The sequence below is a fragment of the Tachyglossus aculeatus genome, chromosome X1, assembly GCF_015852505.1.
Source record: "Tachyglossus aculeatus isolate mTacAcu1 chromosome X1, mTacAcu1.pri, whole genome shotgun sequence".
In the NCBI taxonomy this organism is placed as follows: Eukaryota; Metazoa; Chordata; class Mammalia; order Monotremata; family Tachyglossidae; genus Tachyglossus; species Tachyglossus aculeatus.
Window position 1 is genome coordinate 85732644 of NC_052101.1, and position 17583 is coordinate 85750226.

Below are 17583 nucleotides of genomic sequence, written 5' to 3' on the forward strand. Positions count from 1 at the left end.
AACGTATAGAGACGGTCCCTACCCAACAATGGGCTCATAATCTAGAAGGGGGAGACAGACAACAAAACAAAACATGTGGACAGGTGTCAAGTCATCAGAATAAATAGAAGTAAAGCTAGATGCACATCATTAACAAAACAAATAGAATAGTAAAATATGTACAAATGAAATTAATAGAGTAATAAATCTGTACAAACATATACAGGTGCTGTGGGGAAGGGAAGGAGGTAGGGCGGGGGATGGGGAGGAGGAGAGGAAAAAGGGGGCTCAGTCTGGGAAGGCCTCCTGGAGGAGGTGAGCTCTCAGTAGGGCTTTGAAGGGAGGAAGAGAGCTAGCTTGGCGGATGTGTGGACGGAGGGCATTCCAGGCCAGGTGGAGGACGTGGGCCAGGGGTCGACGGCGGGACAGGTGAGAACGAGGTACAGTGAGGAGGTTAGCGGTTACCATGCAGAGGCTGCTGGGAATGTGCTTATGGCAGGTTTGAAGGAAGTTAGGAGTTGTCACGGGAGAAGCACAGCTGCTTCCATCTTCTTAATCGTCCCCATCCCCTCACTCTTTACTTAGGAGAAGCGGCCCTTGGTACAGTCACCCAGTTAGGGTCAGTGGCCCTTAAACCAAAATAATTGTCCACCCCTACTCTGTCGGGGGAGGAGGGTCCCAGGGCAGGAAAGAAGGCCCTGGTGGGGGTGATTCCCTTTAAAAGAAAAATCAGAAACAACAAGCTCCCGGAAAACTTCTTTATTGAGTAGTGGGAGACGTTCGGCTTTGGGAAGAGGTGAATGGTCTTTTCCCACCTCCAATTGCCTTTGGAGTGGGGTTGTCACTCCACCTCCATCGTCTGCACTGCTTCCTCCACCAGTTCCAGTGGCAGCAGCTTCACTGTTTCACTCAGCACTGCTGTGATTCCAGGCTTGTAGCTGATGCTGCTCTGCCTGTGGGGACAGTAGGGGGCTTACTGCTGCTCAGCGCTTCTCCTGCACCAGTAGCCTCCCAGGGCTCTTTCGATTCCTTTGAATTCTGCTCTCACTTCCCTACTTTTGCTCCCTCTACCCCAAGAGTTTTTCCTGGCCTTTCAAACTTCAGTCTGGCCTCGATCCTCCCAGCTGTCACCTCTGTTGTTGCACTCTTGCCCTGAGCCTCCCTTGATGAAGACCAAATTTCCAGATCTGTCCTGGTATCATTGACTGGGCTGTCTTTGCCTCTTCTTCTCTTTCTCACTACCCAACTCTGTTGTGCCTCCACCCATCTCCCATTCTCTCCACAGGCCCTCCTCAGTCTCATTTCTGGTGCTAAATAGTCCCTCAATCAGTGCTCTCAATCTGCTTGCTCAACCTCTCACCCTCCCTTCTGCTGGCCTCTGTTCCCCACCCATCCCCACCCAAACCGTCATGGCTCTTTCACTGCCAATCTCTGTCCCTTTTCTGGCTCTTTTCCTCCTCAGGTCTCCTCAGCTCTTCAACTTTTGTCTCTCTCCCCCAACCTCCTGCTTGATCTCCTGCCAGGCCTGTCTCCTCTACCCTCCTCGTGTTTGCCTTTCTGCCCCTGCCCCTTTCCCCTACCTCCAACCCATTCCCTCCCTTTACTCCTCTTTAACTGATCCGGTCCAGATCCCCTCTGACCCACTCTTTTGCTGGTCTTCTTACCTCTCTCCCTTTTGACCATGGATACTATAGGGCCGGTGAGATTGAACTCCTTCTTGAGTGATGATGCACAGGTCCACGTTGCTCCCAGAGCCAAGGTCATTCATGATCCCAGAGGTCACTGCTTCTGCCACCAGCTGCTGAGCCTCCTCCAACTAGGGCCAGGAGTTTGGGTATGAGAAGTGAGGAGGGGAGCCAGTGTGGGAGCCCTCAGTGGATCCTTTCTGTCTCTGCTACTCATTATAGAATCCCCTCTCTGTATCCTAGGGCACTCACCCCTGGCTCACCTACAAGGCTCACCGGCACCGTTGAGCATGGGTCTATCGCTAATGGTTCCTGGGGGCCCCCGATCACAGCTATCTGTATCCTCCCTTTCCCTTGGATAACTAGGTCCAGGGACTCTCTCTGGAGGGATGAAGTTGGGAGCCCTGGAGAAGGAGCAATCGGGACTATCAATAAAACAATCCACCAATGGCATTTATTGAGCGCTTACTCTGTGCAGAACACTGTACTAAGCCCTTGGGAGAGTGCGGTACAACAGAGTTGGAAGACACGTTCCCTGCCCATTATGAGCTTACAGTCTAGAGACTGAGTGTGTAGGTTGAAGGAGAGAGATGAATCGAAGACAATACCAAAGTCTAGGGGCTCCGGTGATGGGAGGAGGACCTTGGGTTTGGGGGGCCCTGCTCACCGTCATATTTGGTTTGAAGCGATCCTCCAATGTAGCGATGGCAGCAGCCTGTCCCGAACCTGTGTGATTGGAAGAGTGGGGTCAAATACCAAGGCCCAGCTCCACTGGCTTGCGCCGGAATCTCTCTCTACCTGTTGCCACCTCGCCCAACCACATGGAGCCTTCAGCACATTCCTGTTCATCCCCTCCCCACCCTGCAACCCTCTCACCATCAGTAGGCCCCTACTTTTGATGCCTTTCTGACCCTGTCTGCTCAGCAGGTGGGTTTGCGCTTACCCGATGGGGGTGGGTTGGGGGCTTACCCATGGCAGTGAAGAACAGTTGTTGGGATGAACCATGGGGAGAGACAGAGTAAAGGTGGGGTCCGGTGATGTCCACACCACCCACAATCAGGGATGTCCCAATGTGACCCTGGTATCTATGGTGGGGAGGTGGAGACCATTGTTCCCAAGGGGAGCCCTCTGCCCTCCCCCACCGCCGGAACTGCTTCACCACACTCTGGGACCATCTCGGTCACCTTTTTCCTCCCTCCTCTCCCTGGAAGGCCTCAAGGCTCCCCTCAGGTCCCACAGAGTCTCTTCCCTGTGGGCTTTTTTTCCTGAGGTCAGGCGTCCCTCCCCATTGCTTCCCGCCTCCCACCCCTCCGTGGCACCGGAAGAGCATCTGGCGAAGCATGCGGGTGACAGTGGCCAGGCGGGGCTTCCGGCCTGTGGACAGAGCATGCAGCTCTATGTTGGATGACAGCATCTGGGTGGTCATCTCGGCATCAGCGGCCACCCCGGCCCCACAGCAGCTGGGTTGGGTGAAGAGGGGGAAGGGCAGGGATTCGTCTGGGTCCCGGGTTTGGCGAAGGGACCGAGAATCACGACGGGTTGAGACTAGGCTGTGTTGTGTGAAGGATTATGGAGGAAGGGCTGAGGGAAGAGGGGTAAATCTGGAGATGAATGCTGGGGTGGAGAGGGTTGGAAACACGGCGCTGTTTGGGGACGGGTGGGTTTGAGGGATTTGGGAAGGAGGAAGGGCGTGGGGATTACTCACTAGATATTGGGGGCGATGAAATGGATCTTGTCACAGTTCTTGTTGGCCACGACCATGTCGTCTGTGGCCCGAGTGTCGGCCCCGAGGACGACCCCGTCCTGGAATGTCATGCTCTCCAATTTAGTGCTCTGGCCTGGCCTCCGTTTCCCACTTCCCCTTCCCCACCCTCTTTGCTTTTACCCCCACCGTCCCCTTACCTGAAAGACGAGCCCGGCAATGGTGGTGCCTGTTTTGCGGGCTGCGGGGGCCTTGAGCCCTGATAGGGAGCTCTCCAGAGCCGCATTCCTGTTGGAGACGGGAAGGGGACATTATGGAAGAGAGAGGACCCTGGCACAATTGCTTTCTCCTCCAGCCAACTCCCCTGCCTCCTTGCTTCCTGTTCTTTAATGGGGGACGTGGGAGGGAGAAAGTATTGGGGTCTCTACTTTAACCAGCCTCCCTCCCTGACCTCTCTCTTCCCTCTGCCTTTTGCTTTCACTTTCCCTTCCCCTTAGCTTTGCCCCATAGCTTGCAGGAAGCCTTCAAGGAAAAGGGATTGGGACAGGACCAGCCACCCCCAATCTTGGAAGGGCCTCTCCTCCCCCTCATCCCCAACCTACAATCCCCACCTTTGGCAGTGGTCGAAGCTGAAGCCCCCCTGGGTCGACAGAGTGGGGTGTGACATCGTGCAGGAAAGGCCCGGCTCCAACGATCAAGGCAGAGGCGGAGGGGATGAGTTGCTCCTGTGGGAGTCTGGGGCCAAGGCAGAGGCTGGCAGAAAGAGGCTGGAGAGGCCAAGTAGTGTGGCGACGCTTCTGGCTTCTGGATACCGAGCACAGTTGTGGACTCCGACTGCGGAGCTGGGCTCTGGCTTGTGCTCAGCTTTCACTTTCACCTTGGGTCATATGGGGAGTGGTAGTGGGAGGAAGGGGAGGGATCAGGAGGACAGGAACTGCTGAGACAGAACCAGCACACTGTTGGCAAACAGGGGAGGCCAGGATCCAAAACAGTGATTCTTGGTGAGATCCAGCTCCAGGCCCCTGGCTGCAGAAAGTGACTCTCCAATCTGCTCTGGGTGGTAGCAGCGGTGAACGCAGCAGCAGCATTAGTAATAGATGTAATAGTAATAATCAAATTCATTGAGCCCTAACTGGGTGCAGAGCACTGCACTCTGCACTAAGTGCTGGGAGAGAATACACAGGTGGGAATGAGACGTGGTCCCTGTCCCTTAGGAGACTCACAATCTAAGATTTTAAGTGGGGAGAGGGAACTGGAGACAGACACATCAAGAGTGATGAAACATTAAACACAACAGATCCTGCCCCCTGGAACCTTTTCACACCCAGTGGCCAAGGGGGAGTCACTTTCTGCTGAAATCCCAATAGCTTAGGAATCCATGACTCTCTGATGCTATTAGCACCCACTGACATCTCAGGTAGGGTGGTCACTCATGACTTAGGAATCCAGAACCAGGACACAGATGTGACATCAGATGTGTTATGCTGGGTACGGCAGCGTAACGTGAGGATGTTATAAATGTCATTTTGTGGGAATATGTCCAAGACCACCCGAACTCAGAGCATTTCCCCAGGGACCCCTGACCCCTCCGCTTGCTCCAGAGAGTTTTCATTCTCCTCCCGGGTCCCTCTCCACATGGATGCTGCTTCTGAGCTGCAGAACTTAGAAAATGAAAATATCGTAAGCACAGCCATCTGGTGCCGTATCTCCACTGGAAAGAGACAAACCAGACTGCAAACCAGACTCTCCGGTATGAAACCGGACGGCTGGTCAACCTACCAAGGGGACTTGTCTCCAGAGCAAGAAATTGGGTATGAGAGATCCAGCAGATTTGAGGTCACATGCACACTCCCTTAATTCCCTTGGGCCTCTCCCCCACCCCAAACCCATTCTTCCTCCCCTACTTCATGCCCTCAGCCCGGCCTATGGACAGTGACCCCTAGGCCCAGCATTGGCTATATCCTCAACCACCCTCCTCTGCTCCCTTCAACCCTGCAAGTTGCTGCCCCACTACCCTGGGTTTCACAGTCTCCAGAAAACCCAGGCCACAGAGAGGAAGGTTTAAGATTTTTATTCAGCCAAAATGCCCCAACATTTAAGAGTCCACACCAAGCCCTGCCCCAGGGGACCCCATGTGGTGGAGGGCACCGAGTAGAGGACATCACAGGAGCACAGTCTCTGAGACCTGGGTCCCTCACCACTGCTCTGGCCTCCTACTCCAACCTCCCTAGGCCCATAACATCACAGGGGATCGTCCTGGACACTTGAAGACACTTGATCCCATTCTTGAAGCTCTCCCTCCCTTCTCCTTCTCCTTTCCCGGGAGCCAGAGCTGACTCCTGGCTCCCATTCCCCCCCACCCACCTCCTATGGCCCTTGACAGAGGGTCCTCCTGACTCGCCTCTTGGATCCCGGGGGTCTGGTGTGAGGCCAGACCCCCGGCAGTCCCAGGTGGGGCCGTGTGTGTGTGTGTGTATGTGTGTTTGGGGGGGGGAAGGGAGAAGGGACAGGCCTTAAGGGGTGGTAGCATTGGCACCACGATAAGTGCCCATTAGGATGGCATTGATATGTTCAAGGGTCTCATTGCTGAAGACCATGTTGAGGTGCTGAATGCCGGGTAGCTCAAACACATGCACAGGGTGGCGTTGGCGGTTGGCCCAGCCTTTGCACAGATTCATGCTGCGGGTGCTCACCGTGTCATCGCCATCCTCATACAGCACCTCCACCGGATCCTCGTAAGGGAATCCGTGGTCGTAGATATAAGTGTGGGGAGTTGGCAGCCCCACCCCATACAGGCAGTACACCTCTACCCCAGGCGGAGGCAGCCCAGCCAGCAGGTCCCGGGAGTTGTTCCACATGAACCAGCCATCCTCGAAGCGCACATCAGTGAAGAAGCGGTGGTAATCCCGATAGGTATAGTTGAAGTCGGGGGTGGAGATGAACACGTGGTTCTCGGGCCAGGCTAGGGGCGACGGGAACATCCAGGGGCTGGTGGTCGTCATGCGCTGATCCTCTCGCAGCTTGATGTTAGACATGATGGGGATCCCCTGGTTGTCGCCTGGGTGGAGACCCACAGCTCAGTCCTGCAGTCCCTCCCCTCCCCTCCCCTTCCCTCTCGTCCCTGGGGCCTACGTGGATGGCTGGCCGGGCTGGGGAGGGAAGAGGCACTTGGCAGCACAGAGGGAAGGGGCTGAGGGGAGGAGAAAGAAGGTCCCGGTGGAGAGGGCCCAAGGAGAGAGGGGCATGAGTGGTGCTGAGGAAAGCAGGGCTCACTGGACAACCATGGGTCCAAATGGAAGGAAGCATTGTGTGGGGGCGAGGGTCTCACCAGAGGCCAGGACTCTCATGGGTTTGACAGAGCCCCCCCAAGGTGCACCCAGAGAGATGAAGCCATCGATGAAGCGATCCTTCCAGGCCTGGGGCTGCTTCAGCAGGAAGTAAAGCAGGTGCAGGTTGCCCAGGCTGTGGCCGATGAGAAAGATGGGCTTCCCATAGGCAGCATGCATCTCCTCCACCAGGGCGGCCAGTTTCTCAAAGTACTCCTGCTGCTGGGCTGGGGGCACAGCGGGGAGAGCCTGTCTCCTGGAGGCATGCCACCCCTGGCCCCTGGCAGGGGAAGAACAGAATCCCCAGCCTAGCTAGAAGGTCAGAGTTAGAGACCCCTGCTACAAAGTCCCCAGGCCACTGGTTCTCCCAGCCCGTCATCCTCCTCCTCCTCACCCCCCAACCCCCCAGGGCCCTGGCCCCCATTCATTCTCACACAGAGATCTGCCCGAGACCTCCTTTTCCCCCAGTGTCTCCCTCCTTGCACTTACTTGGCTCAGTTCTCCAGTCGTAGGGAGCAGCCCGTACAGTTTCATCCCGCACATACCCATTGTTCACCAGGTTCTGCACCAGGGTGTGCATGTAGCCTGCGTGGAGCCACAGGAAGCACAGGGGACTGAGTGCCTCCCTCACTCTAGGACCAGGGCCTGGGACTGCTCTGAACCTCCCATCTCCTTCCTACCACCATCCCCGAAGCTTTCCCCAGATTGTCCCACCTGGGAGGACAGAGAGCCAGCCCAGTCCTAGGCCTGGCACCACCACAAGAGTCAGCTCCCACTGGCATCCTGGCACGCCTTCCCCCTCCCCCACACCCCTACTCAGTGCTGAGTTGTTGGGATCCCACCTGCCAGCTTGCTGGTGTCCAGGTACTCCACAGAGTAGGTCTTGCCAAATCCAGGCACACGGATCTGCACTCCGGGGGCATTGGACATGAGCCCTGTGGTCCGGTTGTAGACCACCCTGCAGGGATCATGTTGGGTCAGGCATGACTAGGCTGGGGTGGGAGACTGGCTGGGCCAGGGATGATGCAGTTGGGGCTGTGGGACCCAGGGTGGGGGGTGTGTGAGAAGGGGCCATGAGGGGTTCTGGGCAAGGGGATGTGAAAGAAGGGGTTAAGGGGATGTGGGGAGGATCAGGACAGGGAATGCAAGGAGGGGACCGGGGAAGAGGATTGGTGGGGGACGGGGCAGAGGAGTCTGTTAAGGTGTCTGTCTAAGGGGAGGCTGGGGCCTTCAGAAGTGAGGGGGGGGTCGAGGGGCCCGGGACACCTGGTGTTGTCAATCCAGCAGTCGACCCCAAGTGGCAGGAACATGTTGAGATTGAGCCAAATGGTGAAGAAGTCTTCAGTCTTGCGATAGCACATCCAGTTCACCACATCTGGCTTGTCCAGTTTGGCCTCTAGCTGGTTCCCCAGACAGCCAGGTACTGAGGGCATGAGGAAGGCCGCTCAATACCACACCTGCCTTACGGGGTGGGGACCCAGTTCAAAGCGCATCAGCCAAAGGAGCTAAGGTGCCAGCTCTCAGGCAGCCCCAGAACAGGGTTTGACCCAGCCTGCAGTAGGCCCTGATGGACAACGTGTAGTCTCTGCCTCCCACTCCCCACCTGGCTCCTCTGCTCCAGTACTCCAACCTTCTGGCTGGGTACTGTGCTACTCTGACCCCGGGGTCGGAGCCGGGGGTGTAGCCCCTCTCCCATGGCTGGGACCAAAGTCCAGGCTGAGAGCAAATAGCCTAGCTGGTGCTGGGGACAGGGGCAGCTGCCGGGTCCAGCTCCAAGGCCCCAGGCGAGACACCACGATGATTGGGAAGGAGAGGTGCTTCGCTGAGGGGTCCAGGGCGGCTGGGGTTCCTAGAGGCCCTGTACGGCTCTGATGCCTTTCTCAGATTGCCTCAGCTCCAGGTCCGCCCAAGCCTCTCCTGGTCCATGGGGGAAATCTAGAATAGATGGCTCCTCCACGGCCCAGCCCTAAGTCTGAGGCTGCTGGTGCGTTGAGGGTCCCTGTGGACATTTGGGCACTGATTAACCACACAGGCCCTTTGGCCCCGAACTTGGTTCATATACAAACATTGGGCTGGGACAGGCAGGACAAGAGGGGAACCTTGCAGGGGGAGGATTGGACCAGGACACGGTGGGCAGGGTAGCCTTTAGTTTCAACCCCTCCTCTCTCCTCCCAACCCAGACTCCTTCCCTAGGGCTTGAAGGATTAAACGGGACATTCCTGGAGTCAGCACGGGGCTTGCTTCCCAGGGCTAAGCTTTTCCTTTGCTGCTGGACACTCCTCAGGGTAGCTGAAGGCTCCGGTTCATTCAATCGTATTTATTGAGCGCTTACTGTGTACAGAGCACTGTACTAAGCACTTGGAAAGTACAATACAGCAATAGAGACAATCCCTGCCCACAACAGGCTCACAGTCTAGATGGAGGGAGACAGATATCAGTACAAGTCCTTGGGACACGGGACTGTCACTGGTGCACTGGCTGCCTGGGGCTGTCACTGGAAGCCCAAGCCTAGGGCCGAGAGTGGCAGGTACTCCCTGGAGATGGATGTCCAGGGGTAGAGGGCTGGCCGGGGTCTTGGACCCGGACCAGGGGGCTGGGCTGTGGGGCGGGTGTGGGCTTACCAAGTATGATGGGCCGGGTGTGGTTTTTGAGGGCAGCTTTAGGGGTGGTGCTGGGGGGGAAGAGCACATTGAGGAGCCAGAAGGATGCAGCCGGCGGGAACAGGAGCAGAAAGCTGAGGAGAGAGCAGCGCAGAGCCAGGCTGGTCGTCCTCATTGCTGCCTGTCAGATGCTTCCAGGCTGGCCAGAGCAAACAAGCTCTTATCAGAGCAGGAAGAGGGAGCAGGGGGAGGCAGTGGGAGGGGACAGCAACGAGCAGGGGGGCAAGGGGTGGGGACCCGCAAAGGGGGCTGGGGACCAGAAGTCACTGGGCCAGAGGCTTGGGAACAGCTCCTCCTTAAGATTCCAGAGCCTCCTCCAGGGCCAGGGGATGAAAGAAAGGATGAGAGCAGCAAGGGCTGGCAGAGTTTCCTGGGAGTCAGAATGCCTCGGTGCTAGCTCTGCAATCTCAATGCCCGGTCCCTTGATGTGTTTGTGTGTTGGTGCACATACAGGTCAGGGTGAACATGCATAGACACCGGTTTCCATTTACGGATCTGTGCGCAGCTCACGTGAGAACTAGAAGGGCTATTGGCTATGGGGACTGAGGCCACGAGGCAGCATCGCAAATCTGCCAGGGTGAGGCTTCTGCCTGAGGTAACTGGAGGAGGAATCCATCCAGAACAATTGCTCCTCACAATGTCTGGGGGCGTTTAACAGGGAGGAGGTATTGAGGAAACCAGAGGTGGTGTGCCTGGGTGGCGGTGCAGCAGACCCCGAGAATTCCAAACCCTGCACCTTCCCTCTCAATCACTGGAAATGCCCAATACCCTCCACCCCAACTTCGCCGTGCCCTCGAGAAGGGAAAGAGGGAATCCACTGGTTATGGGGAGACTGGGCCCAGGGGGCTGAGTGGAGGGGTCGGAAGAAAGGATTGGCTGGTTGCAGGCGCATGGTAAATCCGGTGCCGGAAAGTTCAAGGGAAGGCAGAAGGGCAGGATAGAGGGAATTCACTTTGTTGTTCTTGATCTTCCCCTGAGAGTATCATCACCCCTGAGTCGATTGTAGCTTGTCGCTCCCAGTTGACTGAAGCTTCCAGAGGTGAAATGGCAGGAGGATGGGGAAGGCAGGTTCAGGGTGGGCTGGGGGTGGGTGGGGAAGGATTCCCTTTCATTCAAAGCCACAAGTGGCTGGCAGCCTTGAAAACCCAACCCAGCAGTCAGGTGCCAACTCCCTGCCCGTGTGGCGGTCAGAACCTGAATTACTGAGACGTAGGCATCCCCCACCCCAGGTTGATCCCTGGGACAAATCTGAGATCAGTGAGAATGGCTTCTTTTCCTTCTCCCTCTCTTCCCCTCCTTTTCGCTGGGAAAAGTTCCCAGAACAGAAAGAACATTTGGCCAAGTCCAACGCCTACTCATGTGACCGGAGGCAGCTACCCAGATTGCATAGGGTCAGATGCCGACACACTGTGACTTATTGAGATTGCTTCTTAGGGGAACGACAGTGAACTTGGACGGGGAGGGGGATTTGAGAGGGAGTCTGCCCACTCCTGTACAGTGCACAGCTGAATAAAAAACAGGTTTCCTCCCCTTAACCTCATGTGGAACAGGGGCTGTGTCCGATCTGATGAGTCTGCATCTATCCCTGTGTTTAGCGCATGATAAAGCATTTAATACCCCAGTTACGATTATTATTAGTAACATGAGGTTTCATTGGATTTCTCCTTTAGGATTTCCCTATGGGAGAGAAGAGTCAGCATGCTGAGAGTCAGAAAAGCCTTACCACTCATGCCGGCTCCATCACCAGATCAGGGCCTAGCCACATTTATTTTCTCCAGCTGAAAGGAACTGGGTGCTGGTTCTCTGCCTTGCATAGTATTGCTGTGGAGGGGGCAGTCGCACACACAAAACACAGCCTGCAATATTTTACCAAAAAAACTGGGGGTGTTTTCCGGTCAGTTCAGTTTAATGAAGGGACGTGGAATTCCAGAAATGTATCGGTGACAAAAGGTCGAGGGGTTTGAGAGAGAGAGGTTCCTGGGCTGACTCTGCTCGTATTTCCTGGCTGAATCATCGAGAGGCCCACGCTGCAGAGCCCAGGGGACAGTAGTTGAACAGGAAGGACAAGAGGCAGTGGGGGGTTGCCCAGCAGGTGGGGCTTGGCCTCGGCCCCAGGACTAACAGTAAGCGCTTAATAAAAATGACTGAATGAATGACTGACTGAATGAATGAAGGAGTAAGGGTGGAATATGTTTCAGAAATTTCTCTAAGCAGTGGCTGCCCTGGCTCTTGCTCTCTCTGTTAGTCTGCAAAATTCCTAACAAATAAATATAAAAAATAAATAGGGCTTTGTCACCCAGTACAGAACTGGCGTGGCAGCAAACGTGAAGAATCCTCAACCATCTCAACATCATTGGTTGCAGTGTCTGTTTCCAGTGCACTGCAAGTAATCAGTCACGCCCAATGCTAAAACTCCAGTTCTGGAAGTGGTGGCCCGGAGAATGGCTTTGGTCACTCTCACCATTTAGTATTTTGTTGTTTTTTTAAAAAAACAAACAAAAATTAAATAAAAAAACCCCAAAACACCCCACAAAAAAAACCCCAAAGACCACCAAAATCTACCCCCCCCCCCAAACCCCTCTCAGCCTCCCCCACCAGTGTTTTTGGATTCACTGCTGTACCAAACCAGTCCCAGCTCCCAAATTAATGCAAAAAAGCTTGAGAGTCTTTTCCCAGTAACTGACCTCCCAATTCTAATTTTACTAACAATACTGCACTGTAGCGACCTTGGCTATAAGTTTAGTGTTAATACTAAATGCCCTGCTGGTGTAGCCGCGAAGCAGAAGCTGAGCAGCCCAGGAGGTGCTGTGATGGTTCGGTGAGGCCAATGCTGTGGTCCATCAGCCCGACAAATCCTGGAGACGGCCGCAGAGGTGGGCGTGCCGCTTGACAGAAATCCGCTGGGTCAAAGGCGAGGAGTATGTTCTGGGTCCCTGTGGGGTGGGGGGGCGGGGATGGAGGTGGCCAGGAGGGAAGGAAGGCAGAAGCTGTTTCTTATCTATTTCAAACTGGAATGTCAGTTATCTTCCTAACCAAAGGCTTGTGAGGGGGGCAAAGACCCTCCCCTCGTACCCCCGACCCTCCTGCTCAGGAGTAGATGGTGATGACTTCGCGGCCCCCACCCCGCACCAGCAGCACCCGCTCCAACCCCTCAGTCAGCACTTCCAGGAACTCCATATCTGAGGTGGGAGTCAAGGAGGAGAGACGTGCCCGGGCGATTTGGTTCTCTTATAGGCCACGATCCCGGGGCCTGCCCACCTTCGGCCCCAGAGCCCAGTCCCCGGCGCCTCAAAGAAAACACACCCACGCAGTCCCACAAAACAGAAGCCTCAGGAATGCATCCGCAAGGGCTGAGCTCTCTAAGCCGAGAGCCCAGGAGCCAAACGGCCAAGCCATCTTCTTCTGCAGCCTCTGCTAGGAAGACAATTCGGCTCTGGCCCTTTTTCAGTCCAATAGCTGATCGACTGCTTTGGCCGTCCACTACTGCTCAGCTGCAAAATCCCAGAGACCAGTCCCACCTTACTCATCAGTGCCCTGGTTGGCAGGGCTGGCTTCGGACGTTTGGCCACCCTGAGGGGAAAAGTGCTGCCCCAATACGCATGTCACTACGCATGCTACCCCGGGCACCCAACGAATCACAATGACTCCATACGGAAGTCTGCCTGAGTGCCCTGCACCCCCAAACTTATGAGCATTTCTCTAAAGGAATTGCTGACGCCACCCACCCACCCCTCGCTCTAGAGCCACTGTGTTTCTTGCCCAGGTCCCTGTCCCCTTAGTCATTTGCTTCTGACTCAGGCAGGGGGAGGCTGGGCCAATTCAAATTTTCAGCTGTGGCCACCTCAAGGCTGACCCCTCTGACAGTGCGTCCTGAGGTGGCTGCTTCGCTTGCTTATTGTCTGAAGTCTGCTGGCCGGGGGACGATTACCTAAGAGTGATCCCCCTCAGCCCGGGGCCATCCCACATTCACCAGCAGGCCAGCCTCAGCCTAGACCCTGCAGTGCTGAATGACCTCAGATGCAAAAGGCTTAGCTTGACTGCCTGCCTGTGGACTGCACTGAGCTTGAGCCCTTAGCCCTTCTTTGGGTGGAGAGGTGCTTGGAGTGCCCCCGTGGACTGGACTCCTTAGGAGCATTGATACCGAGTACTCAACTGCAGGGCAAAGCAAGAACAAATTGAGAAACAAGGGCTGCAGTGGGTTAGCTGGTGGGTGTCCTTTCTCTGGCTGATCAGTCAATCAATCGCATTTATTGAGCACTTACTCTGTGCAGAACACTGTACTAAGTGCTTGGGAGGGCACGATATGTCAGAATTATCAAGCCAATGTTACAGCAGGCCTGTCCTAGGAAAGAATTCTACTCCAGTTATAGCCAGAGCCGCTGAGCTCAACCCTGTGGGACTAGAGTGGACAGGATAATGAAAAATGAGCTGGGCAGGGAATGTGTATATATCTATACTTCTATTTACTTATAATGATGCTACTGATGCCTGTTTACTTGTTTTGATGTCTGTCTCCCCCCTTCTAGACTGTGGCCCATTGTGGGGCATACGATTGAATGAATGAATGAAAGCCCCTGAGGGGTACAGAGAAGCAGCTGGGGACAAGAGGGGACATGCCTATTAGTGTCGACCAGCAGATGGCTACCCTGCTAATTCCCAGTCCTAATTGGCCAGGCATGTGGGGACAGAGCAAGGGGCCCTGACCATTCTGTCAGAGGTCCTCAGGTCCTCACCAGTGAGAAACTCAACTCAGGCTGGAGTCTGGATCACAGCGAGGCCTCACTGCAAACAGAAAGGTGGAACTACCCATCGTTACATCCCTGGGCCTGTTGGGTGGCCTACTCCGAGCCCAGTTCATGCGCTCCCCCTGCGTCCTATGGCCTCTAAGCTTCTAAGAAAGGATACAGTTCTCATCTCCATTTGTGTTCTTGGGAGGGCCAGGCATATTCAGAAGGACCAGCCGGGCATCATGGGAGCGATTGACGATGACTTCATTCAGCTTCACGGCAGTGTGCATTCTCCGAACGTTTGACTGGTTCCTGCCAAAGAGTCAGCGCAACAGGCTTGGTTATTCAGAGGCCCAGGCTGGACCACGGTGCTCTGCCCCCGGGGTTCTCAGGCCTGTGTGGACTGAGAGTCACGAGTGACAAGACCACTGGCTTTCTCAACCCACCTCCCTGCACACACCCATAAGCCATACAGTGGGCAGGAATTGCTCCAGATGAGAATGCTCCGCTTCTCTGCCCAGATTTAGTAAGACAAATGGGTCTGCTTTTAGAGCTTGATGGATTACATGAGTTCATGGATTATGGGTCCGTGATGGGTTGTTCGAAGGAAGAGTTAGGGAGGTTAGAAAGTTCACAAGGGGTTTTGATAGAGTCATAGACAACAGGTCCACCAAAAGTGGGAAATATTAGTGACATAGATGGCACATCCAAAATCCTGAGGAAGAATGTCAGGGAGGGCAAGAACACACTCCTCCAAGCATCCTTTATTGGATGGACCATGTTCTGCATTCCTTATGTTAATTATTATATGTTAAATAATGTTGGGGAAGAGTGGGAGCGTGGGGACTTGGGTCAACTCACCCCATCATGAGTTCAACCTATATTTTTCTGTGGGCCAGGCTGAAGGCCTGGGTTCAGACCTAGGCAGGGATCTCTCTTGTGGATCAGAAACCTTGTAAACTGGTATGGATTCATCTTTTTCCCAAGTTAGGGCTGGCCAACCTAAACTTTCTCCTCTTTGCAGTCCTCTCCTGCCAGTGCTTCCTTCCTAACTCCCTGTTCCAGGCACCGCAGCCCTGGGATATACCACTGCTTATTGTTTCCTCTCAGGTCTGACACCTCCTGCTTATGGTTTCTGCTGTCCTGCCTGGTGAATAACAAAAGGCAGAATCCATTCTGGTAGGGCCTTCCACTGGGGATGAGCCTGAGCTGGAGCTCTGCCCGACACCCAGCAGGGCCCAATATGACTTCTGGTGGTGGAGGGTGGGGGGCATTTTTCAGTGAGGCACCGAGGGTGAGGCCCACCAGGCCCATGCTTGCTGGGGGCAATGATCTCCCCGCCCTTGGTCTGAAGGTCCACGACAGGGATGGGGAGAATGAGGATGTGGGCCATCTCACCCAAGTCTGGCCCAAATTCCCATGGCCTAGTCTGCAATCCAGATCACTGAACTTGTTGGGTTTGTGTAGAGTAGGCTCAGAACTTTCCCACTGGAGGTGACCTTGGAAATTCAATGTAAGATGTTACCCTTGACAGCAAAAGCCAGAGAGCCAGCTCTTATCCATGTGAGCCAGGCAAGGCTTTGATCCCAGGGATCTGATGATCTTGTATCTCCCTCAGTGCTCAGTACAATGCTTGGCACATAGTAAATGCTTAATAAATACCTTATTAATATTATTAGGGACAGCCTTGGCTGTGTAGTTCCTTTGTTCCCTCCTGCAGCTGCTGGGGGGTTGCTGTGGTGAGCCCTCAGGAGGTAGATCAAAATTTCATTTGTCACTTTGCAAGATTCACAGGCAGAAGAAGCTCAATAGGAGGGGGATGTCCATTTTCAGAGTGAGGTGCTGAGCAGCAGGAGGGAGAGGGTGATGGGGGTCCTGGATAGGCCCCTGTCTCATGCTCCTTATGGGCACAAACATATCTACCAATCCTGTTGTCGTGTACTCTCCTAAGCGCTTAGTACAGTGCTCTGCACACAGTAAGCTCTCAATCAATACCACTGATTGATTGATGAGTTCCCTCAGAGCTGGAGCCTCAGTTCTGGATCCTCCATCCTTCATTCTGAGCTAGCAGGTGGTGCATCCCTGGCCTCTCCCCCAGGGACCCAAGAGGCAAAGAGGCCAGGAGAGAATAGTGTCATTACAGGGACATGCTCCTCTTCTCTTTTTCCACTCCTTTTTGCCCTTTTATTTCCTTCTTCCCCTTCCTTATTCTTTAGCTTACCAGTGGCCCTCAGATTGCACTCAGCTGCTGACCCTTGAGCTACAGGTTTGCTGCCTGAGCTGGAGAGTGCTCCGACTGCTGTGCCACTGCAGAGATCAGTGGCCATTTCTAGTCTTTTTTGTACATGGAGGTGCAAATCCAAGATGGCAAGAGGATGGTAGGGGGCTGTGCACAGTCAGTCAGTCAATCAGTCGATCATTAGTGTTTCTTGAGTGCTTTTCAGGAGGTGCCTGCTCCTCTCCCCCACTGGGAACCCAAGTGCCTGTGTTCTCAGTGTGCTGGAGGAACAGACTGGCCAGAAAGCAACCCCACTGGAGATCCTGAGGTCAGAGAAGAAACAAGGCGAGGTGCCCACACTCACGGTTTGATGCTGATCAGTTCACGGAAGGTCTCCATAGTATTGCCGCGGTTCAGCTTTTCATCATCATATTTATCCCTGGTCCAGGTCATATGGATATTCTCTAGCCCTGGATCTATCTCTTCCTCTTCATCCGAGTACAGGCTTTCCAGCCGGATTATCGAGTGCCTGTCCTTTATTAGCTGGGCCTGGGGAGAGTCAGTGGAAGGTCATTCTTAGCAGCACAGACCCACGGGCCTGAAAAAAAGGGAAGGGGTGCGTGTGTGTATATTTGGGAAGGGTTGGGGATGGTCCAAAGCCGTTGGGCCGGGCCTCCTGTGGGATTCTCAGAAGCGGGAACAACTTCAGAAGTCCCCCTTGGTGATGTAGTAGCCAAGTGCCTCTTTCTTTGGGATGGAGAGAAACCCAGAAGATGACACCACTCTTACTGGCAGGCTCCTGCAGAAGGAAGCGCCAGCTCAAACACAAATCTGCTAAAGGCTCCAACCCTTATGTCACAGTCTGGGCCTGGATCTTTAAAGCATGGACTCCTGGCTGGACTGCTCATGACCAAACCACAATCCACAAAGTCTGTGGACTTCAAACTTATACTCTGCTCACAGCTGGAGTGATAGCCCCAAGCTGGGGAGCTCCCTGCCTCCAGAACTCCAGCTATGCCACGGCGGCAGGTTGTTCAGGGGGAAGAGCTAATTCTCTGCATTCTTTCTTTGACCTCTTGTCAAGCAGATCCTCCTAGCGTTTGTAGGCCTTGGGTCCAGGGCAGCTGGGTAGATAAGGAGGAAGAGATTCTCTCTCTCTTCTCCTATTCCTTCCCCACCCTGCTCTCCTACCCTGGCACTGAGGGGGGCTGCCACTTAGGGGCCTGAGAACTGCTGCACCTGGTACTGGAGAAACACCAGCCCAGCTCTGTCTGTCCTGAGTTCCA

General features: G+C 54.7%; 3 protein-coding genes across 4 annotated transcripts in view; all 3 read right to left on the reverse strand.

Moving 5' to 3' along the window:
• Nucleotides 1-723: 723 nt before the first annotated feature.
• On the reverse strand, nucleotides 724-4310 carry PSMB10 (proteasome 20S subunit beta 10). Its single transcript, XM_038772679.1, has 8 exons — nucleotides 3978-4310; nucleotides 3567-3654; nucleotides 3370-3467; nucleotides 2984-3124; nucleotides 2634-2749; nucleotides 2332-2390; nucleotides 1644-1795; nucleotides 724-932 (listed from the first exon to the last, which is right to left on the reverse strand). The coding sequence occupies exons 1-8, from the start codon at nucleotides 4031-4033 to the stop codon at nucleotides 821-823; spliced, it is 822 nt and encodes a 273-aa protein (XP_038628607.1). The 5' UTR covers nucleotides 4034-4310; the 3' UTR covers nucleotides 724-820.
• Nucleotides 4311-5421: 1111 nt separating this feature from the next.
• Nucleotides 5422-9489, reverse strand: LCAT (lecithin-cholesterol acyltransferase). Its single transcript, XM_038740570.1, has 6 exons — nucleotides 9314-9489; nucleotides 7959-8115; nucleotides 7535-7650; nucleotides 7182-7277; nucleotides 6695-6919; nucleotides 5422-6424 (listed from the first exon to the last, which is right to left on the reverse strand). Exons 1-6 carry the CDS (start codon nucleotides 9465-9467, stop codon nucleotides 5880-5882), a joined length of 1293 nt encoding a protein of 430 aa, XP_038596498.1. The 5' UTR covers nucleotides 9468-9489; the 3' UTR covers nucleotides 5422-5879.
• Nucleotides 9490-11934: 2445 nt separating this feature from the next.
• Nucleotides 11935-17583, reverse strand: part of SLC12A4 (solute carrier family 12 member 4) — a 74968-nt gene continuing 69319 nt past the window's right edge. For both annotated transcript variants that reach the window (XM_038772858.1, XM_038772859.1), the window contains exons 22-24: nucleotides 16662-16846; nucleotides 14258-14391; nucleotides 11935-12531 (exon numbers count right to left, since the gene is read on the reverse strand). In XM_038772858.1, coding sequence (XP_038628786.1) covers nucleotides 12440-12531; nucleotides 14258-14391; nucleotides 16662-16846 — 411 coding nt within the window. In that variant the 3' untranslated portion in view covers nucleotides 11935-12439. The remainder of the gene's footprint in view (nucleotides 12532-14257; nucleotides 14392-16661; nucleotides 16847-17583) is intronic.

Excerpts from the sequence above, each read along its gene's own strand:
- PSMB10 (XM_038772679.1), bottom strand. The coding sequence starts at position 4,033 with ATGTCACACCCCACTCTGTCGACCCAGGGGGGCTTCAGCTTCGACCAC. Across the intron at positions 3,468-3,566 it reads TTGCCGGGCTCGTCTTTCAG|GACGGGGTCGTCCTCGGGGC; the intron begins GTAAGGGGACGG and ends ATGACATTCCAG. Across the intron at positions 3,125-3,369 it reads TTCATCGCCCCCAATATCTA|CTGCTGTGGGGCCGGGGTGG; the intron begins GTGAGTAATCCC and ends CACCCAACCCAG.
- LCAT (XM_038740570.1), bottom strand. The coding sequence starts at position 9,467 with ATGAGGACGACCAGCCTGGCTCTGCGCTGCTCTCTCCTCAGCTTTCTG. Across the intron at positions 7,651-7,958 it reads TGCTGGATTGACAACACCAG|GGTGGTCTACAACCGGACCA; the intron begins GTGTCCCGGGCC and ends TGATCCCTGCAG. Across the intron at positions 7,278-7,534 it reads GGACACCAGCAAGCTGGCAG|GCTACATGCACACCCTGGTG; the intron begins GTGGGATCCCAA and ends GGCTCCACGCAG.